Raw genomic sequence first — 24627 nt, 5'->3', positions numbered from 1 at the left:
AGTGGATAGGCACGTGACAAAACAAGAGACTAAGCAAGAGACTAAGCAAACAAAGACAAAATTACATTCACACAACATAGTGGTGTGGAGTAAGCACTAAACGGATCAGAGTGAGCAAACTGAGACAGAAAGGTTAAGGGTTATAATGCTAGATAGGAATAGAAAGCAACGGTTAATACTATGGTGATAATGAGGTGTTATAACATCCATGTCATGTCGCTCAAGAAATCTTAGAATGTTGAGCCTGGTAGGGACTACAGGATTCCGAGCATCCAGCAAAAGTCACCAGTGTTCTTGGGTGTCACATCGCCGTGCTCTTTGTGTGTTCTTGTTCTACAGTCGGATCTGTCATATGCCAACAATAATCACATTATCCACACAGTCAGCGTCCCTTTTCAGAGGATGCTGGCTACACTGCAGCTAGTCGCTAGTACTGTGCAGATACGTCATTCATGTTATCTACACCACTGTATGTAACTCCGTTCTTAACGTTGGTCATACTATCCAGACCCATTCATTACATTGTTCATACTATCCAGATCTATACTTCACGTTGGCCATACTATCCAGATCCATACTTCACGTTGTTCATACTATCCAGAGCCATACTTCACGTTGTTCATACTATCCAGATCTATACTTCACGTTGTTCGTACTATCCAGATCCATACTTTACATTGTTCATACTATGCATATCCATTCTTCACGTCGTTCACATTATCCAGATCCATTCTTCACGTTGTTCATACTATGCAGCTCCATCCTTCACATTGCTGTCTGTCCGGCGGCCTCTAGCGGCAGCCCACTCTGATCGAATCCTTTTAATGTTAGATGCTAGCCCAGCGTGTTCACCAGCATTTGATGCGATTGGGGAGCTGCCATCAAATGTATGGCTACGGAGGTTTTTAGTGGTGAACGTTTTCGAGCGGGGAAGTGTGTTTTCAGCGTGCCGTTGCGACAACTCACTCATTACCATAGTAGCGTGCCGGTGCATTTTGGCGCGTCCAACGTCATCCGTCCCTTTCGCTGTGGCGTCACTGGCATTCCGTACAGCGGCCACCGGGGCTATGTCCCCATACGGCTGTATGTGTTCGCCAACTCTGTCCGCATCGGCGTACACAACCTCAGTGCCCGCGAGAGACGATAGCACCTCGCAGGAGGTATTCTTGCTGACACTGAATGTGTTCTTGCGACTGCTTACTGGCGTTCGCCTAAACAGTCGTTCTAGGTTAGATGTAGATTTGCTGAGCGACTTGCTATTGGCCATGTCCGCTGAGCCCGAGCTTGTAGACCTACAACACGCAAAAAAAAAAACAACAACAAAAATTCGACGGGTTCGCGTACGGGGCAGGTCAAGAACAAGGAGTCGTACAACTCCCTGGTCAAGAACCACCTTTCCACAACACGCAAAAAGACAGAAAATAAGTAAAAGAACAAAACAATGACAACTCATCAGGTGTGCAGGAATGGAGATAAGAGCCAAGGACTGATTTACACTGTGTGTTTAACTCGGATGGCGACCCAATTAAATTATGGTGACAAAAGGAGGAGGAAATGTTAAAATGTCAGTTTTGTGCCATTTTGTCGCACTCGCTGACTGTGTAAGATCTGATTACGTTGGTGGGCAGTTAGTCATAACTCGTAACATTTTGTCCTCCTTTTTTCACCATAATTATACCGTATGTCCGCACCTTTAAAGACATGGCTGTAAATTCGATTATAAGGCCAGCCTCAGTTATACAGCCATTGGCTTCATAAATGAAATGACATTTGAATTTTAGTGCTGTCATTGTATCCTGCTACCCTACCTTGATTGCTATAATTATTAGGTTATCATTTTGTTCTTTAGGACAACGGTGATTCCTGAAGAGTGTTGTATGAGAACTTGTTCGAATCATCCTTTTTTTCCATCTCTTTTTTCTTCTTACATGTATTTTCCTTGCCCTTTAGATTGTTTTTCCATCGTCTCCATTGCTCATATTCTTTAGTAAAGTAATCCAAATGGCACTTCAGCTCGTCCTACTTATTGCCATATTAAAATTGTTATCTTCCCGTAGAATATTTACATTTAAAGTATGTTTTGTAAAATGAAGGAATAAGTACTATGCTAAGAAAACTTACAGCCTAGCAGGACGGATGAAGAAGTAGATATAGATTGAAATTTCTGTGTGGATAGTACGGAGGATTAGCAAGACGAAATTCGCGTTCGCGTTCGCTCTCCAAGGAAAGTCGAACTCAGTGACGGAATTCGAGTTATGAGAAGGATTAGCAAACAGACTTCGCACATGCATGACGTTGCCACGTCGTCCATTATGTGCAGACAGTATAGCGTAGTAAATTTATGACTGTCCTGACACGAATCCGCGATTCGTGTTCCGACTACTTTTCCGAACGAAAAATGCGAAAGTTCGCAATCCAGTTCGCTAACTGAAAAATGTTTGCGAACGCGAACGCGAATTTCGTCTTGCTAATCCTCTGTATTGACTTGTATGAAATGACATAGTGTGTAAGTCATATTGCATCTAAAATATCTAGGAAAGCAGTGGTGTTTCGAATATAAGGCCATGGCTTTAAAGGCGCTGACATACGGCACAAAAAAAGAAAGGACTTGGACGTGCACTCCAGCAGCCTTCCAACTTGGAAGGTTCTAAGTTATAGAAATAGTATGAGGAGGGGAAGGTGAGCGCAACAAAGATAAGCATGAGCTGAAAGTCTCAGCTGTGAAGGATGTTGGCGGATGTTCACGCATATCCATGACGATACTGGCAAAACAATTGGACAATACGGTCAAACCAATATTCAAGAACGCAAAGCAACATTCCACACAACGTGTGTGGCTCAAAAGATACGAAGATCAATAATATATCTATATCAATCATCCAAGATGTGCTTGAGCTGTTAGCCAGTTCGCTGTAAAACGTCAGTACCGTCGGTCAGTGTCGTGCAATGTTATCGCATGAGCTGATTGTTTAGTAACTGGTGATGTCAGTAGACCGTATGGCGAAACTTTTAGTTCCTTGGTCCTTTCTCTTTTGTATAACAATGACAACACAAGCAATAGAGTAAGTGCGCACCAGACAGAAACAAATGGCAACATTAGAGTAATCAACACGGTTACAGAGTACTAATTGTAGCTGCAATTAGTACTCAAGGAATGGGTTTGCTCCCACACTGGAGCCCGCGCTAGTCCGCCGACGACTTGACACTTGACTGACTCACGACTGCCATCCAGAGAACACGAGTGTCAAGTCGTCGGCGGAATAGCGCGAGCTCCAGTGTGGGAGCAAACCCATTTCTATACAAAATCATCGCCGAAGTCGCAACCTCTATTTCGTAATTAGTACTCTGTCACCAGTATGGATCACTCTAAGATTGTAATTTTTTACAAGTGTGTTTGTCGTTAGCATGACAGCCTTCTAGTTCGACTCTTTTGGATGTTTTCGTACTGTGCGCTGGGTGTTAACAGCCAATCTCTGTAAAGTGTATTCGAATTTTCAAGACCATTGTTCGAGTCTGTAGACTTGACATCTTCATTGGAGGCCGATCCGCAATTATTTCATTCGACATTGTGGGGCTCGATCGCATCTGCAAAAACATTATAGCAGTTGTGGAAAGCGACAAATGCCAAACCCACAGGGACGCAAATCTGGGACCTGGCTTGTCTGGAGAAATTGTCTATTTATCTGAACTATGGAACCTAGCAGGTGCTCACAATGTTGGTCACTATAAAGAAATCTCACCACCAACAACCCCAGATGCCTCCTCTGCTCTCGGCAATCAGAAAAGTGGCAGCTCTCTACTATTCTGTGCTACTGCCGTACATTGTGCTTGGTCCTGGAGACTTCGACACTTTGACCCCGTTGTTTCTGGTTCGATCGTATGTTCAAGAAACTGGAAAAAAAAGAAATAGTGCTACATGGATGAGGCAAGTATCTTACCTGATTCCCTGATTGCCATTGCTAAAAGTGGACTTATACAGATTATCGTATAGTTCTGAGTCGGGTGGAGCCGAGCAGGAGACATCAGACAAATTGGAAGTCCGGCTGTTAGCATCGCAGCAGAAGAAACAGCAACAAGGAAATTTCCATTTTATAATTTTATACATGCACTACATGTACTTTCACATTTGAGAGAAAGGAGCAGGATGATTGTATTTCTGAACCTTGAAATTATTAGACCGTCAATGTTCGTTCTGTGTCCACTGCACCACCGCCACCGCTGTGCCCTGCGGCTGGCAACGCAATCTCCACAACAACAAAAAGATATTCCTTTCGAGTACCGGAATTATTTCCGATAAAATCCCACCCCAAATCTGATTTTTTTTGTGATCGGGTCAGTTCTGTCATCTGACGGCTCATGCATTTTAACAGCTATCAGCATAGCTGTAAAGACAGCTACCGGCAGATAAGCATACAAACAAAAACAGTCAGTGTGACAAGAAACAGATTATAGACGGAAATAATGTGTACGCACTGATGGTACGACACAAGAGGAACGACTGTGTAGGGATTTTCACGTCGTTTTCGTGTGACAATCATCAGAAATCTTCGTCACACTGAGATTAGGATGAGTACAACGTAAATATTGTATGGTTCTAAAGGTGAACAATATTTCTGTAGTTTGAAACTCGGATGTTGAGCCATACATTAATGTAGAAAGGAAAAGCCGGACATATGGATACGAGTTGAGAGTAACTCTCCATCACTGTAACTGGATACTACAATTATACAGTCAGAAAGTACAATAACTAGGCACAAAACTGACAAGAGTACTGAGACATTTCAGAAACAATCGAAATTCTTTGTTCCATTGGGACTGTAGCTTTTGCTCGTTTTCGTTGCGCTTGCCTCCCCCTCTTTGGTTTTTCCATAACCTTGAACTTTCCAAGTTGGAAGGCTGTCGGTTAGCGCTACGGAGATGTGTTGAAGCTAGGTGACAGGACGTCGAATGTCTCAGTACTCTTGTCAGTTTTGTGCCTAGTTATGGCACTTTCTGACCGTATATAGTATCCAGTTACAGTGATGGAGAGTTACTCTTAACTCGTATCCATAGGTCCTTTACCTTTCTACAAATATTTCAGTAGAACAAACAAAAAACATGTTAACAATTCCAAGGTGCAGTACCTTTTGTCTTGGACGGGAACGAACGAATACTGTTCCACATCAGGGCTATCAAGCGAGGTGGGCTTCTTTTTGATATATCTTTTCTTATCTGGGATAATATTGGTGGGCTCCAAACTCGGAGCTGACTCTTTAAACATTTTGTTTGGTGATGGCGTGGCGATTTCGATTCTGGATAAGCCCATCTTGGGTGATCCATTGGTTGATACGTTATCCAGCATTGACACTCTAGTCTTTGTTCTGCAAAAAAACAATTGCGAGAATGGCAACAGCAACACGCACAGGCTGATAAGGATACCTGGGATTTATAGAAAAAATGGTCAAAGGAACTACGAGTAACGCTACGATGTCCGCTAACATCACCAGTTGCCAGACAATCAGCTCATGCAATAAAATTGCACGGCAATCACCGCGGGTACTGACCGCTGTGAAACTGCTGCTTGTTACTGTTGCCTATTGTCAATCCAAATTGTCATAGCCCAAGTGCTTTTTTTTTTTTTTTTTTTTTTTTTTTTTTTTTTTAGAACGGAGAGCGGCAGCAGCCTGCAGGTCTTATTCGATAGTGAGGAAAATGTTATCAACTCCAAAGCACGAAAAAGGCCAAAAACTAAACCAAGAACATATGCAATAACATGTTATTTATAAAGACAGGACAAGTGAATAATTAGTCAGTCCATTGTTCATGATGATCTCCGACGGTTACGTCGGCAAGCGAGCCTCCGCCACTGCCAAAGCAGCGTGGGCTCCGCAGGAGGGTGCAAATTTCAAACCAAAATTTAAACGCCTACAACCGCGAATGCACATGATACAGGATTTCAGAAGGCTGAAGGAAATCCTGCATCTAACAAATGCCATAACATGAGAGTAATGCTCACCCCTCTTCTCCGCCAACAGATGAGCAATTTGTTTGTACAGTGCTGTTGATGCTGGACCCATTCCACCACTGGCTGACATGACCGCCGGAACAAAGGAGGCTTGCTCAACCTGCCTCACCCGCTCCTCATAGTGCCTTCTCTTTTCTTTTTCATGTCGCTGATACACAAAAGTATGTGGTGCAGATCGATTTGAGCGTGAGTGAGGATTAAAAACCCGTATATCAATAAGTGTACGCTCAAAACGACTGCCCCACAAACCATTGGCAGCGACATCCAACCGGGCACGGTCTTCCACATTTGCGGTCCGGTAGCAAAGACGCTCCCCCGTCAGCGGTTGCAGCAAGGGCTCGATGGACACACTGGTGCACACCTCGTCCAGCAGCCGGGCCGTGACGTCCCGAATACCATTGTGTCTAATGGAGGGAAACCCTCCATAGGGGCACGACAGGGAATGCGCGACAGTTGCCTCTTGGCCGCAAGAGCAGTGTGACGGTACCCTGGCCGGTGTCCATCCGTAACGGAGGCAGAGTCCGTCCCAAAACTCTCCCTTTGTTAAAATAATTAAAATGATATTTCTTAAGTGGACGGCACGTCAGCCAGCTCGACGACCCTTTCTCCTTCGCGACGTCTATGACATGTCGTAGCGACTCCGACGCACTGCCCGATATCGCGTCGAATTCCAGTTTCTGATGACGTCGCGAAGATGCCTTGGCGTCTCTCTTGGCCGATCTGATTAACACTACCGAGTCACCGATGGAGTCATCCCCTGACAAGATTCTCCGAGACAAAGGGTTGGTCATCCGAACCGACGAGTCTTATTGTTGGCATAGGGACACAGGGTTAATCAAACCGAGCCCTGCCAGACGACACGGCAAAGCCATAAGCCGTCGGAGGGTGTCGCCTGGGGGTGCACGGCAAGTTAAGGCGGAAATCAGTTCAGACTTCACAATGTCCTCCAGCGGTTGGAACATGGGTTCGGGTACCTTCATGGTACGACAGTGGAACGCCCATCTACCCCTGAGGCCCGTCACATACGCAGAATACGCAGCCTGCGGCTGGGTTTGTGCAAATACTGCTAGCTTCTTCAGTTCCCCCATCCATTCGTCCACCTTTGTTTTGATATAGCTTTGAAGAAAGCTGTCCCTTCCGATTGCTGCGCCAAGATATCGTGATCCCGCGTCCGTTATCATTACACCAGTGTCTCGAAACAATTCAGTCGCCTCCTGGTAACACCTTTCCTTGACGACAAGGACCGATTTCTTTGGGTTTACGTAATATCCATATGCCGGTCCTCTCTTGTCCATTATGTCCCACCATAGACGGAGTCTGCGAAGACGAGCAGCAGCGGATGAATCGTCCGCGAACCATGACTGAACCGCACCCGCATCATCCGCCAAACGTATCAAGGGCATTATTCCCAACGCGTACATGTACATTGCAAGGGGATCACCCTGTGTTGTCCCTTCTTGCGACAGGATACTTTCACCGTCCACGTAGAGATGAGCTGGATCACGGTAGGTATTAATTAGATTGGTAGCAAGTGATGGACACAAGTGCCGAACATTTCTTAAGCAAGTCTGTCGATTTAGTCTGTTGAACGCATTACTTGCATCCGCCATCAGAATTCCTTCGGTGTCATCCAGCTCAAAGGCCTGCTGCATCGCATGTATTCCCGCCTCTATACCGCAATCCTGGCCAGCGCATAGCTGTATACACCCAACCGCCTCCTGAACGGCTTGGCCTACGACGGAGAGGATGGCCTTGCTTATAATGCGTCGAGCGACCTCACCTATTCCAATCGGCCGGACACCGGGTTGCTTGTCCAATGCTATCAATCTGCACGCAGTGAAAGCCGACAAAGATGCTGGGTGCACATTCGTGGAGGCTAAACGCCTTGCACACGATGCTAGTGCATCGCAAAGGCCCTGGGAGGCGTCAGAGAAACTAGCGCAAAAATGCCTCCAGTTCTCGGCGTCAACACCACTCGGCCCCGCAGCACCCTGCGTACCGAGCGCTGCACTCTTAATCGACTGACGTCCAAGGCTGCTGAAATAGATCGAATGAGGTGGAGCAGGTGGATCACCACCAATAACGGCGTCCTCGCTCATCGGCTCTGAGGGTGGATGTTTGTCTTTCAGGATATCCCGGACAGTGCGTCCATCAATCTCGTTGTCCAACTGATGCACGCCTCCATCATCACCGCTTGTCAAGCCACGGAGCGCCTTGCCCACTTTGCCCGCGGTGACATAATCTGCAAAACGCCTAGCAGGGTCAACCGACGGACCCACTGAATCACGTTTATGTTTGTTCTTGGACGATAGAAGAGAGGTCTGTATGGTGTCCGCTTCCCGTTGCAGCTCTGCAAAATATCCCTTCGACCACTGGTCAATGCGGCGCTCAAGTATTTTACCATATTTATTATTGTCACAGTTCGGCTTCTGCAGCATTAGCATCTGGTAGACGCATCATAGCCCAAGTGCTGGGCTGTTTAATAGGCCATTCACTCAACGCGCAAACATTGGCACGCATGTGACCAAAATAACATTCCTGAAAATGCCGGGAAATTTAGAAATTTGAATTTTATTTGGTTCAAGCACTGCATTTGCAGTACGCACTTTCAACGACCGTTACCTTTGCTGGCGTGCAAAGCATGATCGTAGGCACAAAGGCCCTGGCCAAGTTCAATAATCAGTTTTTTTGTATTTTGTATAGCTCCAAAGACAACTAATTGCACAGTAAGCATTTCATATATTTCGACATGTATGTGTAAAATGTTGCACGATTATCGCGAGGCACACAGGGAAGGGAAAGAGAGGATTCGTTCAGAACTGTTTTCTTGTTACAATCATCAGTGAATCTACGTAACAATGTAATGGGAACTACTTGAACTAATCTTATATGAACAAATAAAAGTGAAAGAAGGTGAAAAGGAGCGAAACAAAAAGGTGATAATACTACATCTATTCAGTGAGGGGGGCAAGCTCAGCAGGTAAGAACAATGGATATGTGAATCATCAGCATCAGCAAAACAAAGAAAGAACCTGAACAGACGGAAGGAAGTGTGAAAGGAGGGGTTGGGGGGGGGACAATCATACTCACCACATTCGTACCATACACTACGTTAACAGTTTGAGGGTGATAACACTTTCCTTCTGTACACACAACACTGGCGGGGGGGGGGGGGGGGGACAATCATACTCACAACACGTGATGTAAATCACTTTCCAACTGTTTAACCCACAATCTCACCTTCTCATCAATTTATCTCTTATTGGCGATGGTGCCATCGTGAGAATAAAGAATTCAAACACTCGCACCATACACTACGTAAACAATTTGAGGTGATAACACTTTCCTTCTGTACACACAACACTGGCTTGTACAAGTGAATGAAGATTGCCTCTAAAACTTTAAGCTGCATGATATGAGTATGACTCGCACGACACAACACAGTGAAAGAAGAATCCGAGTACGAATGACAACAATCAGGATGACCCAACTAATGCCTGTAAACTGCCGATTTCTTCACATCCAACTCCAGGTCACAATCACACCCGACCTCACCAGCCTCATCGCCACTCGCTTCATCCTCGGTATCAACTTCTCCAACTGACTCATCTGAACGCTCCTCCTCTTCTCCCCCATCCACCGACCTCTGTGTAAGCACCTGGTCACCTCCTCCCTGCTTCACCGATTCATCATCATGCTCCGCATCCTCCTCTTCGTCCGTTGACCTTCGTGCTCGCTTCCGGTTACCTACTCCAACCGGCCCCGTAGCCCGCGCGCCACCACCACTGAAGAAAACCGTGTAGTCCACAGCTGTACGAAGCAGTCGTAAACACATGGAGCTGGTAGACACTGGTCCCGAGGTTTTCTGTGATGAGCCGGCCGTTGGTATCAGACCATTGTATGTTAACTGTGTATCTGCCACATCCACCATGGATGTTTCCACGCCAGGTGCTCTAACAGTTTCGACTGCACCCATGTCTACATCAGCTCCTCAGCACAGTGGGTGTGACAGGCCGAGGAACGTTCCTTTGCCAGTGGTGCCTCCTACACTCGTGTTGCGATCAGAACCGTCAACTATTAGAGCACCTGGCGTGGAACCATCCATGGTGCAATCAGTTGTCTTTGTAGCTAAATTAAAACTGCTGTCTCCAAAACGTTTGTATGTTGTATTTGTATTTATGGACTCTCCACATGCCTTAGCCTAAATCGAGGGAGTCCAGTTGCACGCGTGTGTCCAAGGTTATTGTATGCGAGTAAATATCCTTGGAACCGATACAATAAACATGAGTTTGCACGTTGTACGAACATCCTTCGCAGCTGAGACTTTCCGCTCGTGCTTAACTTGGTTTCGCTCTCCTTCCCCTCCTTCTGTTATTCCTATAACTTAGAACCTTCCAAGTTGGAAGGCTGTTGGAGTACGCATCCAAGATGTGCTAGAGCTAATTGGCTGTTAATTATAGAAAGTGAGTACCGTTGGTCAGTGTCGTGTACTGTTATTGCCATGTTATTGGTGACAGTTTCCCTAGCTTCTTCGCTTTGAGGTAAAGGGGAACTGTAACATGGAAAAATATGGGCACAAGTTATGCGATCGAGCCCACAAACTAAACCAGATATTTTCACTCAGACATTCAAAACATTTTTTTCCGTAGCCCACCATCTGAGTTTGAATTTCCTCGAGTTCAGATGGAGAATTTATTGCAAACTGCAGCCGGTAGCCATTTTTCAAATCCAACATTTTACACAGAATTTGCATACTTCCTCTCCTCTTCTTTACTATGTCCCTAGAGCATATGCAAATAGGAGATCTCACCGAAAGGTGTTAGCCTTTGCATAATCCTGAACAAGAGAGCTTGAAAGCTCAGAGCCCTCGCTATGCTTTTATGTCGACGTCAGCTTGCAGGTTATTCGAACGGATGCACATATTTTCTCAATTCAATCACTGGCTACATCATTGTATTGCAAAACAGTTTCCATCAACTCGAATATCATGCATGATGATGACCTAGGCAAAGAAGCATAGCGAGGGCTCTCTCGCATCATGCTATGACACTACCTTATTTCATTTTTCTATCAATTTGTTTCAATTCATGCCCTGAGTACGAACCCGCACTATCGCCCTGCGCTGCATGCATTCCCTCGATACAACTCACAGACACACACATTCTACCAAATTGTTTCACTGTGTTATCCTGCAGGTGAAAGCCCTATTTCGTACTGAGCGCCCTAAGTAAAAATGTAATTGTGAGTTTGAATGCATGCTTTCAGAGCGTGATGAAGGCAAGTTACGTAATGAAGGCAGCGCGCCGCGCACAGGGCCATAACCACAGTTGCATACTTTTGTTTATGCACTCTTGCTGAAAGTAATAGCACAAACGTAGATACTGCAGCAAATATGGTTTCAGGTGGAACAGGAACACAGCAGGCAGCAGCCACACGCACACACCATCAAGTTCATCCACACATTTATCACATTCATTTCCTTTCTCATATCCAATAATCACAAACGGGAAATGTGTAAACTTCGCTTTTTGTAATCACTGGCTGCTGTATTCCTATTCTGACTCAAAACATGTTAGCTATATACATTTTAGTGTTTGTTGTACTTACTACATTTTGTGTGACCGCGTTCCACTGATGAAAGTCACGAGAAAACGTTATGGAACTTTAATTTTTGCTCCTTTTTGTATGTTATTGTTGACAATATTTGGGCCTCAACCAGCGAAAACAGCCCTTAGGGTGAAATTTTTCAAAATTCCTTTTTGGTTAGAAATTTGTTGAAACCCATCTACTGAAGGACCTCAGCCAAGACAAAGTTCAATATTCCGATTCAAAGCGGGTGTATACACCAATATACAAGGTGTACTCCAAATTGGTGCACTGTATGTATACGATGCATGTGTACAATAAATATTCAGCATTCTAAGGTGGGTAGGCAGCTTGAATACCTTTGAAATAGTGCAGTAAGCAGCTAGAATGACAAAGAATAGCTGAAGAGTGCGGAGACATGATCGACTTATTATTTTGCAGCTGCATCCTGCGTGGAGTCATTCCGCAATGTCTTCCATTTCTTCCTCCGCAGCTGACGACACGACGTCGCTGCTGTCACTAGCCCCAGACTCAGAATTTATTTCAGGTGATGACTCCTCATCTTACGACTCTGACGAGTCATCGACCACCTTGAGCCGCAACGCAGCAGGCGATGACGGCTGCGATTCGGCCTTGCTGTTGACATCGATGTCAGAACCAAAGAACGTCTCTTCCTCACTCTGAACTTCAGCGGCTACTTCAGCATCCACTCCCCACCAGGCTCGAGCTAGCTGTACACCATGACTGCCGCGTGTGCTCTGTGAATAGCTCTGGCGTCTGCAGGCATCGCAACAAGATCAAGGAACACTCGAGTCGCCACTCGACACCACTTCAACCGTAGTAACTAAATTCAAATAAATTCAAGCAAGGAGTTCAAGAAGAACTCGTCGCGCTGTTCGCAGCGCGATCAAAATATCGTTGAACGTCACAAATTGACCTTTTTCTTGAAAAAATTACGAAACCTCTAAGGGTCGTTTTCGCTGATTGCGGCTCATTTCATAAATGCGTTGTCAGCAACACTGGCTCACCCCCAATTACTACTGCATTTCACAAATTCACGTCAGGAAAAGATTTTTAAACATATATCGCATGGTCTGATGACACCTCCTCACCTTGATAGAGAGTCCTTCTGGAGCGCGGCGTGTTGTGCAGTGCCGTTGTTATCGCACTGGGATTTATGCTCAAACTCAATGTTAGGGAAAGGCTTGCGGCGCAGGAGTATGAAGACAATGATTGCTAGTGCTACAAAGAGTCCACCGGCACCAACCGCAATCCACATAGGAGTGCGACCCATCAATGAACCTGAAACAATCAATGGGAAAAAAGAAGTATAATGAATCCAAATGGATGTTGAACTTGCCCAAGAGCATTGCCACCAATCCTGGTTTCGCACTCCATTGGTTGTGAAGAAGAAAAATAGTGGGGTAGACAGACAGAAAGAGATAAGAGAGAGAGAGGAGGGGGGGGGGGGGGGCAGTTGTCCAGGACATCCCAATGTTACTGTATAAGAACATTTTTCGCGTGTGCGTCGAGTTGAAACATTGGACCGCCGTTTGTAGCAATGAAAATGCGTTTCTCTCTCATGATGCAACACTCAACAACGTATCTCACATGTTGCCTTGACCAAACCTCAGCCGCCGATTTCATTGGCCAGCGAGAACAGAGCAGAAGAAGTTGAAGGTATATCAGACACCGACATTTATTTGATTTCCAACCAATGATTAGGAAGGAAGGGATTCCTCCTCCACCACATGCGCTCATTCAAACCAGCAACATCACGCCACGCTGTGGATACTGACAGATACAATGCCTCATACGCAGCTCTGTTGAGTTCAATAAAGTCTCATCAGTGAAGGTTAAGAATACTAATCGAATGGGTAGATATATTTAGCAGCAGAATTTATAGAGCACAATTGTGAACACAAAAAACGCAATTCCGCGTTTTGAGGAAACAGGTGTGCTAAGTGCTAACACAAGGAGAAGAGGTGAAAGGTGACGGTACGCCACGCCATTACTGTACTGCAAACTAACAGCATGCATGAAGTACATGTGAAGTGGTAGATGTGCTAATCCTATTGTGCAAGAATACGGCTGCTTCAAACTCTGGAGCTGGTGCTTTCAAGGGATGCTGACAGTTCAGCCTAACTGAGTCGAAGGCTGAATATTCCCTTACCTAATCTGCTATGACCCACGAGTTCCCCTCCCTCACTACTCAACATGCTGATACCTGCTGCTTACCCAAAATGACTAAAATCGTGGCAAATGCAAGCTGGAATCATAACACTCTTCTCCTTATCGCGTCACAACAGATAGCTGGGAGGCCTACATACCATCAGGACCTTACACAGATGGAAAAGATGGACCACGACTAAGCTGATTGTTCCACTGTTTTGGTAGTAAGTTAGATTCCTTGTGAAGAAAACTAGTATGACCAAACGTACACCATGTCCTTGTGTTTTCTATCCTTCTGTGCGATGGGCCGTCTATCCCTCCATGTGATGGGCCGCCAATCCCTCTGTATGATAGGCCTTCTATCCCTCTGTGTGATGTGCCATCTATCGCTCTGTGTGATGTGCCTCTCACTTTTCTTTTATTGAAAAACACTAAAAAAACTAGAACCATAAGTTTACAGGTTGTCCGTTTTTTCCCAACATTAATGATTATAAGCAGGGTAATGATGAGCTTGTAAACTTATTGTCCTCTCAAATTAATTTTCTTAAAGCCTTGATTCTTCATCTTAGTCCCAGAACCGTTTGTTTGGAACCTTCAGATCGGATACAAACAACATTCCCCTTACAAAACCCGACTGGAGAACTGTACATACCTGTCTCCATCTCCTCGTATTGGCTGGTGGCACTGGCAGGAGTTGGAAATGTCGAGGTGGGTGTCCTACGTCCATTGGTGCTGTGGTTCTTCTCATCTTGCGCAGTGAATACTACTGGCAAGCGTCGCCTCTGGTACACAATTGGCGGTTGAGCTATGCTCATTTCCCCCACGATTACACTGTAAGTTGTGCTGGGCAATTCGGCAGCAGATGAATTTGACAACGCTGTCTCGTTGCTCGTTACTGCAGGTGGTGCTGGTGATGCTATTCAAGCGGGAGCAAGATGCACGCCCGCAAAAAAACACACACATACACACACAGAGCACACAGCCACAATTTACTTTGGTTACCAGCATTCACAACGCACAATGCTACTCTCGTGCAGGTTAGAAGATGAAACGGGATCAACCGCAGTAGGAGCTGTTGGGCACATGTAGAAAGTGTGCCAAACTTAAATGCTTTTACTATAGAAGTAGAAATATGCGTCTGGAGTTTAATTTCATCTTTTCGTCCAAGGGTCTTTTGGACTATATTAGGAGAGCATGTCTGAGAAAACCAGAACATATGTGCAAGTCGATCTCTCAGATTTCGCTCAAATTTTGCAAGTAGGTTAGCTTTGGGGTGTAGATCGACATTCCAAAGCCCGCGCAAAATCTTTTGAAGGGAACCATGAAATTGGCATACCTCTCAATATTGGCCCAATATTGACACGATTTATGGGTCTACAAATGAGCCACGGTACAGCGTACAAGAACAAGCTACAAACAAAACTCCAACATTGCCACACCTTAGAAGAGTTCTTGAGGCAGCAGATTTCATCATTCCTCTTGCAGTAAAATCCAAAAAACTACACGCAAAATTCAGTCACTTTTGTATCAACTGTTGCACCGAAAAATGTCGGTGGCGCAAGGAGAAGCTTGTTGTTTGGAGGGACAAGTGATCACCGTTGCTTTTCCTAGTCAGAATCTACATCACACTTTGTTCTGCAGCGTTGGGAGAGGTGTTGGAGTAGAAATTGCTGACTAGACGTCGCGGAGGGGGCGAGCTTTCCTGCGCAGGTATGAGTTTGGACGTATTTCAGAATGGTCGAGTGGAAAAATTCTAAATTGTTTATTTCAAGAAAGCCCAAAAAGGATGATGGGGACATGTCCTCAGTGCTAGAAGAGGCGTTCTACTATCTGCCGGTGTATAGTGTTTGCTAATTGAGGACATAGCTCGCTGTTTTATCAGCACTTGTAATTTGGCTATTTTCAAGACGATCATTTGTGGCGTCAAGGGATGATTGCCCTCGTCTTTTTTTTATAGTGTTTATTTGAATTCGGATAGCTCAACAGTACAGAACTACAACTACAAAAAGTACCAAATAGAAGGCACCGAGAACGGGAAACCAAAAAAAAAAAAAACCAAAAACAGCAACATCAATTAATTTACTGATTATGCACATTGCTTGAAAGCAAATCACAACAATGATTAAGAGTTAAGCTGTCTTTTAGCCAAATAGCCAATTTGACGCGGAAATCTGCGATAGTAGTGCAGGACTTCAGGTCGTCTGGTAAATAATTCCAAACAAGAGCCGATTTACTTGAAAAGGACAGAAAGCCAGACATAAATCTATAGTGATTCATACTCATGTTATGAGTTGTTGAGCCGCGAGTAGTTCGGGTAGACGTACAAGGAACAAAAATACTGATCGATATTGGAAAGAGGAAACATTGAGGTGGTGAAGAAGTGGCGTGATATTAGCTTGGGGTGATGCGCCACAAGCAACTCGTACAGCGCGCCGATGGAGTGAGGCTACCTTGTTTCTATTTTTAGCGGATATAAACAAAAGGTATACAGGGAGAGCATATTCTAGATCAGGCTGGATAACACCGACAATGAAAGTACGGCGGGCAAACATGTTCATCTGGCAGAAAGATCGGCGCAGTACACCAATCTTCCGTGAGGCTTTCGGGACGACATTGTAAATGTGTTGGTCAAAGGACAGCTTATTGTCAACAACGACTCCTAGGCATCTCGTGCTTTCCACTTCCCCTAGCGTAACATTTGACAAGGTGATTTGCAGTTGTTGCCTTTGTTGTTGTTGCTGACTCCCTGTGGCACGCTTGGGATGGATTTGCATGACAACGGTTTTGTCGGTATTTATCTGCATGCCAAGGGCCAAGGTGGCTGTTTAGTGTATCCAGTGCCGATGACAACTTAGCTTCGGAACGCGCCTTCGACGGATCACTAGAGTAGACTGTCTTCTGGGATGCTGGCGTGGCTAAGTGGTGCTGCCCCAACAACTTTCCTAAGGTGAGGTAATGTTGGCTTGATGGAGTTTTGTTCGTAGCTTGTTCTTGCACGCTGTGCCGTGGCTCGTTTGTAGACCCATGAATCATGCCAATATTGGGCCAATATTGAGCGGTATGCCAATTTCATGGTCCCGTTGTTACTCCACCACTATGCTCTCTATCTCTTCCAGCTAGCACTCCAGCACACTCGCACATGCACTGAGCCACAACTATCAACCAGGAATCAAGAGAGTTGGAATATTGAAATAGTGGTAAAGTTGGGAGAAAAGAAAACTGTTCTTTTTCCACGAGATCCAAGATCCATCAAGAAAAGGACATGCACAAAATGGCGACCATGTCGTCCATTGACGCGTAATCATGGTAATCACAAACTAGTGCAGCGACCAAAGAAAAGACACAAGTGAAGAAGAAGAAGAAACAGCGCTGCAGCAAGAAGATCGGATCGCTGCAGTCGCTTAAATGCACTAGCCTACTGACTGTAGTTCCACGTGAGCATGCAGTCACGTTGTCATAAACAGAGTGCGTACACACTCACGTCATACCTATACGTCATACATGACAAAAAAAGAAAAGAAAGGAAAGTCACGCGCGAGTCAAACAAATCAAAGAGCGCGAGACTACGTACTGCAAATACTACGAAGAATTAGTTTGAGAACAAATGCACAAGAATAGATATCTCTTCGAAACTAGAATGGAGTCCGTGATGAGAATTCCAACGAGCCTGGACGCAGCTACAAAGTAAGAATACAATCAAATAACTAATATCGTCAGAACTATTGTAACAATACAAGCAGTCGATTTACCACAGTGTTATCTCTATATTTACACCTTCAAAAGATTTTGCGCGGGCTTTGGAATGTCGATCTACACCCCAAAGCAAACCTACCTGCAAAATTTGAGCGAAATCTGAGAGACTTACTTGCACATATGTTCTTGTTTTCTCAGACATGCTCTCCCTTTCACTACCCATTATTATCGCAATTGCATAGCCAGCAATCGCATGAGTAGATGAGTAGATGAGTACATGTATGAGTACATGCAGAAAATAGTCAATTTCAGCGTTTCTGCTCCAAACAGCAACTAGCTTCGACTAGAAACAAAGATTACACCAAAGGATCAAACAACAACCATTTTCTGCAGTTTTTTTGCAGATGGCTTCCTTGTGCTTGGCCCAGCACGCCAAAAATCTCACCTCGGAGGAGTACAAAAATTACAACTCTCAGATGTCCTCGATTGCTGGCCATGAGTCAATTCACAGTCTACAAAAATACTTCGTTGTGCGCCAAATATGCACCAAGGAGTGAAAGCGATAGTTGCAGTCGATAGTCAAGGTCTTTCTGAAGACGTAGAGCCCTCATTTGTAATAATCCGAAAATATTTGAGCGTGAGATGAAATATTTAGTGATTGCCTATTGCATCGATCCACGTGGATTGGTATTTGAATGGCTGGTAGTCAGAGGGTTAAATGCTGGACGAATGTCGATTTTCCAGCTATTCAATGCACTCTTATGGTCCATGGACTAAATTTAAAATCGGACGAACCCACTTTCTCTATACATGTAGTTGGATGAAATTGTTGACCGACCAACATTTTCTGACTGTAGAGTGCATGAAGCGCAGGTCAGTAGCACCAATGTCTGAAGTCATCTTAAGCACAATCAGGCAATCTGTATCTCATTGAAGTACCTGCTTGTGTTGGAGGAGTACCTCTCGCTGCCACAGCTAGAATGTGAAGAGCTTGCAAAAGCACTCCCACTGTCACCCTGATAGTCCTCATATTGCATGCGCCTGCGAGGTCTTTTGAAGCTCTGCACAGAAACAAAAAACCGCCAAGGCCATTAAGCAGTTGAGAACAGCGCCTTAAGGCATGATCTGATGACATTTGAGGAGGGAGGGGGGGGGGGGGGGCTCAACACACGCAAATAACAATTTTCGCAATTTTTCTTTACATGCCAGGAAACTATACGTAGCCAAGTAGCATTCGCTCTCGGCAAGCAGCGTGCTGGACGACGTATATCTTGTGATGGCCGGAATTGCACGCTTCACTGCAGCCAATTTGCCATCTCCTACTAAACCGCTTTCCCCACCACCACCACGTCAGCTGCTCCACCTTAATGAAACCCAAAGCAAACATTAATTTTGATAGAGATGTATTGAGTTTCTGCGTACGAACGCAGTGGCAATGATGATATTGATCTTTAATAGTTAATAAAGACACCATTGATTTGATTGGCGAGTGTGTGGGAATGAACGATGCGATGCAGGATATAATTATGAAAATGCAGGTGATTTGATTTGTCAAATGGGTTGAAAAACAGGTGCCATGAAAGGCCATGTGATACTAACCCGGGTAGGGTGAAGCCATCTATTTGATACTTGATTCTAACAAATGGGTTAGCACCCGGTGCATAGCAACCGACTCGGCCACACCATGTTTCCATGGTTACCTATAGCCACTACTATACCTATCGTATTTTCCCGATTACTGTATAAGTCGCACTCGGTTATAAGTCGCACCCCCATTTTCAGGTTTGAGCAATATTGAGTTGATACATTGACTTCAGTATCGAGTCATGCTCGATTGTAAGTCACACCCCCTTTTTTAATCGGGTACTCAGCAAGTATTAAATGTACAAAAGAGAAGAAAACACATGAGAACTGGTATTGTCAGCGTCCTGTAACAGTCGGGATTCTTTGTTGCCGTGGGTCTTAGCTTGTGCACATTTTCGCTGCACTCGCCTTCCCCCTTCGGTCTTAGCATGTGCACATTTTCGCTGCACTCGCCTTCCCCCCTTCGGTCCTACGTAACCATGAACCTTCCATGTTGGAAGACTGTTGGTGTGCGCACTAGACATGTGTTAGAGCTAGATCTCAGGTCACTAAATGTCTCAGTGCGCCTGTCGGTTTTGTGACCTGTTATTGCATGTTCTGACACTTTGTCATCTTGTTACAGTCATGGATAGTTGCTGCATAACTCGTTCTCATGTGTTTTCTTCTCTTTTTCTTCCCCTTTTATCCTTGAATTTTTGTGTAAAACGGTGCGACTTACATTCGGGGAAATATGATACTATAAATATACTGCTAGTAGAGAGGTTGCGCACAACGAAAATTCGTAACGCCGTAACGAATATTTTTAATGAAAAAAAAGCGAACGAATAATCGTAATAATAGCTATGAAAAGTATGAATGCCGCAGACATCACCACGCAACATGACAATTTGTTCAAGGTTTTAGATTGAATTGATTTTCAAGCTCCAATCATCGGTGGAAATAGTGGAAACTTGTTTTTCCCTTGAACACTTTAGGTCCGTATTTCCACTGATGATCGGAGCTTGAAAATCGATTCTGGAAACACACAATCTAAAACCTTGAACAAATTGTCATGTTGCGTGGTGATGTCTGCGGCATTCATACTTTTCATAGCTATCATTAAACTTTTATCTCCACGTAGATTATTTGAATAATCGTAAATCGTGGTTTTGCGCACAACGTGCAAACTTTTTCGTAGTACGTCGAAGCGGCGAGCGATCGGGAGGGGAGAGTCAAGACAGGGAGTGGTAAAATATCAGTATTTTAGTACTCCACGTTACGAAAAGTATTTTCGTATATCTGCTCTGTTTCGGTCGTGTTTGGACGGATCTTCGTAGCAGCTTTCGTTACTTGAACCCGGACGGTCGAAATCTTACGAATTTTCGGTGTGCGCAACCTCTCTAGTATGCCGCCTTGGAATCTTCACCTGCATAATCATAGTACTTGGATGATCGTTCAATCCACAGAATCAATAACGAGGCAAAATCAAAATCAAGTTTGAGGGAGTTCAACAGAACTGAAAATGTATATAGCTCAGCTATATCATTGCGGATCTTTACAAATTATGGTTCTCTGGAAAAGATATCCATGCCAGACAGACAACTGCGACGAGAAAATGCAGCCAAAAATTAATGGTCTATTTCTTCTTTTTGATTGGAAGCCACGAAACTTCAGACATGTGAATATATACATATACAATGCAATCTTATCTTCTTTGTTTTTTGAAACTCGGATGTTAGTTGTGTGCCTAGTTATTCTTTCTGACTGTATATAGTATCCAGTTACAGTGATGGAGAGTTACTCTTAACTCGTATCCTTATTGTCCTTTTCCTTTCTTTGTTTTTTGTTTTTTTAATATTTATTTGAATTCTGAAAATTGTAGTAGGGATCTCAGTGCATGCAGTGCGCAGGGTGTTTGCGCATACGTTGCGTCATCGAGTTTTGAGTGCAGCTCGCGGCCACAGCAGAAAAATGGCGACGGTCGATATTCGACACTAGGGGACGCGGTGGACACTAGCGGAATCGTCATCTTCATCGTTGTCCGAACATACTTTGTAATTCCCGCCGAAGGACAGCGTGGCCAAGGCGATATTGCCCCGGTCGATTTTCCTATAATTTTCCATGTGGCAAGAACCCACTTCAGAGAGGATTCAATCAAAAATTCAGACGTTTTCTCCGGTTAGATTGTCCTAACTTCGATTTTCAGTGCATCAGCCATCGCGAACATCGCCGCCATTATCACTCGGAGAGAAGACATCGCGCTCAGTAGAAGAGGTGTTCACGCTGCGTCCAAGAGTGAAAGATTGTGCTCTTTGACCCTCCATAGTTCCTCCGAGAGAGTGTCTGGGAGATAGGTAGCTTGGAGATGGCCGTAGAACGTGCTTTCCTGGACGCAATATTCAGCCATTTCTACTGTCTTCTTCAACTTGATTTATTTCGAAAAAAATGTTCTTTTCCACGATTTCTGCACTGGACGCGTTTGGGATCGAAAATCTCACCTGCGCAGACTGGCTGCGCAGTTCACGCGCTGAGATCCCTAATTGTAGTCAAGTTGCTGTCTGATGATCGGTTAAAACCGTGAAACTCAGAGTTACAGAAGAAACGCTTTTCGTCCCTCTCAAGTGTGTGTACTAGGCTCTGCACCTTGGTGTATTGAGCACTCTCACGAGCAACCACAACTCCCTCCGAGTTTAAAATGCACATGCGTCTGTATAAAGAAGGCAGCACAGAAACGCCAGTGGTGGTGAAGCCTGGGAAGTTCGTCCAACCGTGGGTCTCCGAGTCAACACCGGGCAGACACACCGAGAGGGAGGGGTGTTGTGTGTGTGTGCCGGGGGGGGGGGGGGGGTGATAGCTGAGGAGACAAGGGATGGAGCCAGCACGATCATAGTAACCAATGCATATGCAAACGTAATACCCTACTGGTGCGATTATTGCCCCCGGGGCATTATCTTTTTCAATGTCCATCACAGATGGGGCACTATTAAAGGGAGGGTACATTTGCATCATCCATCATAAAACAAAGCAAAACAGAGAGTTGCTCCCAGCACATCGGCACGTCGCCCCTACATCCCCTATGCTTTGTTCCTTTCCTTGTTTCCCTTTCTACTCTACTTGCTGTCCAGTATTGGTCTGTGTTAATAGTACATGGTGCGATAGGTGAATAGCCAAAGACTTGAACACATAGGCGGTGTTTACATGAAGCATTTCAACCCGGGTTGAGTTCGCCCCGGGTCAGATTTCAACCCGCCATGTACATAAAATGAATGGCGCGTTTACATGACGCATTGCGCTTGACCCAGGTTGAAATCAACCCGGGCCAAAAAAATCGTACAAATGCGCTTCTGTGCGTACCTCGCACCAGGTTTGAATGGCACTGCAGATGCAAATTTCGCGCGAACGGATTCACGTGACCATACAGGACTGTAGAAGCGGACTTTTGGCGGCATATCAGTATTTGACCCGGGTCAACTGTCTTCATGTAAACGCTCACCTCTTTTGTTTATCGTACAGACTTTCAACCCGGGCTGAACTCGACCCGGGTTGAAATTTCTCATGTAAACACAGCCGTAGAGTGGTCGTTTGTAACTCTGCTGTGTGTAGCAGTGGATTGTCGTTTTTGTTTGTACACACATACTCATTCTGGGCTCCCTACGTCGCCCGCAGCCGACATGCTAGTCGTTCATAACAGTGTGCTTACCTGAGATGCCCCTAGGCAGGTGTGGTTACATGCGATCCAAGAAAGGTTAAAGACAGCACCTCAACATGCTATCCGCAAGAGCAGCAGCAAGCCAGCTATCAGCTACCCTCCCATTCGAAAACTAGACTCTCTCTTTCTCTCGGTCTCTCTCTCTCTCTCTCTCTCTCTCTCTCTCTCTCTCTCTCTCTCTCTTGCTCTCCTCAAAGGACCTCTTATAGGCACGTGTACATATCCTGAAGGCAGTTCGCGAAATTTCAACTTTCTGCCTTTGCCTTTGGCCTACTGAATGAAGCTTCAACATCAACGGATCATACCTCTCTTGAAAATGTACCACCATGCATGTACGATGCATTAAAATGTCCCTATTATGGGTAATACGAATGTGTACCGCCGGGCACGTAACGTCGTTATTATTGAGTACCCGAAGCTACGAGGATCGGACTCGGCATACACCATGCATGAATAAATTATATGCACGTATTACGTACCACGCATAATCCTGCAGCTAGCTTGCAGCCAATCTGTTTTGACCAAATATGGAGCGAGAAGCCCACGAAGCACGCAAGCTGTCATCACGCATGTTTATCGTGGTCTTTTTACTATACACTACATACAGTGCAAGTGTGCAGTGTATATGTACTGTAGCTACCCTTTACCTGAGGCTTTGGTGACCGCTCTGCGTGAAACTTCGTGCAGCATATGTGCAGACCGGCTATGCGGCAGCACTTTCTGCGCGGTCTGACCGCTTTCGGCATTTTCCTGGTGTGTACGGCACACATCCAGGCAGCCCTAGACCCTGTATGTCGCCACGATACTGTTTTTGGCGGCAGAGATCAAACTCGGGAGTCGAAAGCAGCGCTGGGATCCCGTTTCAAGTATAGAGTTAGTTCAGTACACGGTCCATAATCCATCCGAGGGACGCAGGGACCGTATAATCCGTCCCGCTGCTCTTGCAGCTAGCACAAATCGCGTTCAGAGGATGAACTTCGGTCTTGGCGACCAATCTGAGTCGTCTCTCTGGTTCATTTATCTTGACGGTCAGTCTTCACCATCACAGGTCGATGATCGCAAGAAACAGCAAAGAAAGTGAAACGTGTGGGTAAAATTTTGGCAAAAGTGGATGCTCCTAAAAGGCTACTTCGAAGTAACTTTCCAACGGGCGCTGCGTATCCACTGATTAATGCTAGGACGGGCTGTCACGCCGCTCTGCTCCGGCTTTGAATCAAATTATTTCTTATTTAAACAAACGGCGAGGAGACAATAATTAGCCGCAATCAATAAGACAAGCTGAATCGATATTTGTGTCCACTTTATTCATGCAATGTATAATGGTGGAGAAAATGTGCAATAAAACGATGAAAATGTGAAGAAATAGTGTAGAGAAAAATAAGGATTCAAACAAGTTTTCGTACAACACTCAGCTTGTCTTATTGATTGCGGTTATTTCTAATTTTCGTTTTATATGGGAGACCATTGACCATTACTTTTGTGTGGGCTGCAATCGGAATGTCCTGCTTTGGAATGGTGGCAGAGTTGAACAGACTGCTAGGAATAGTCATCATAGCCTTATTCAGCAAGCCAGTGGGCAGTGGTTGTTGTTCATCCACCTGGGACGCTCACAAAAATGCACAATCCCCTGATCTCTACACAATGCTCCCCTTATTAGTTTAATCAAGAGTACATAAATAAGTTTATGTACTCTTGGTATGATTATTACGTTGAGTTTGGAAAGGCCGTTAAATCTGTGCTCCGAACCAGTGATCCATAATCATGTAGTGCTATCACCCCCCCCCCCCCTCTCTCTCATAAGCATGATTATGGAACATACGTGGCTCTCCTTGGGCAACTATGTAATGAAACCATTGATCGTGTAGCTGTGTTTCCGTAGGAATCACCCACCAGGACCACC

At 45.0% G+C, this 24627-nt stretch overlaps 1 protein-coding gene across 1 annotated transcript in view; it reads right to left on the bottom strand.

Annotated features, from left to right (window-relative positions):
- The window catches only part of LOC135827577 (uncharacterized), a 22984-nt gene extending 43 nt beyond the window's left edge, over window positions 1-22941 (bottom strand). The window contains exons 1-7 of the mRNA XM_065340047.1: window positions 22719-22941; window positions 18395-18516; window positions 14415-14678; window positions 12703-12892; window positions 5124-5360; window positions 3939-4043; window positions 1-1292 (exon numbers count right to left, since the gene is read on the bottom strand). The exon at window positions 1-1292 is cut by the window's left edge and continues 43 nt beyond it. Coding sequence (XP_065196119.1) covers window positions 749-1292; window positions 3939-4043; window positions 5124-5360; window positions 12703-12892; window positions 14415-14678; window positions 18395-18485 — 1431 coding nt within the window. The 5' untranslated portion in view covers window positions 18486-18516; window positions 22719-22941 and the 3' untranslated portion in view covers window positions 1-748. The remainder of the gene's footprint in view (window positions 1293-3938; window positions 4044-5123; window positions 5361-12702; window positions 12893-14414; window positions 14679-18394; window positions 18517-22718) is intronic.
- Between the last annotated feature and the right edge of the window lie 1686 nt (window positions 22942-24627).

This window comes from Sycon ciliatum, chromosome 11, assembly GCF_964019385.1.
Source record: "Sycon ciliatum chromosome 11, ocSycCili1.1, whole genome shotgun sequence".
In the NCBI taxonomy this organism is placed as follows: Eukaryota; Metazoa; Porifera; class Calcarea; order Leucosolenida; family Sycettidae; genus Sycon; species Sycon ciliatum.
The sequence above is the reverse complement of the archived record's forward strand: the minus strand, read 5'-3'. Positions and strand labels throughout refer to the sequence as shown.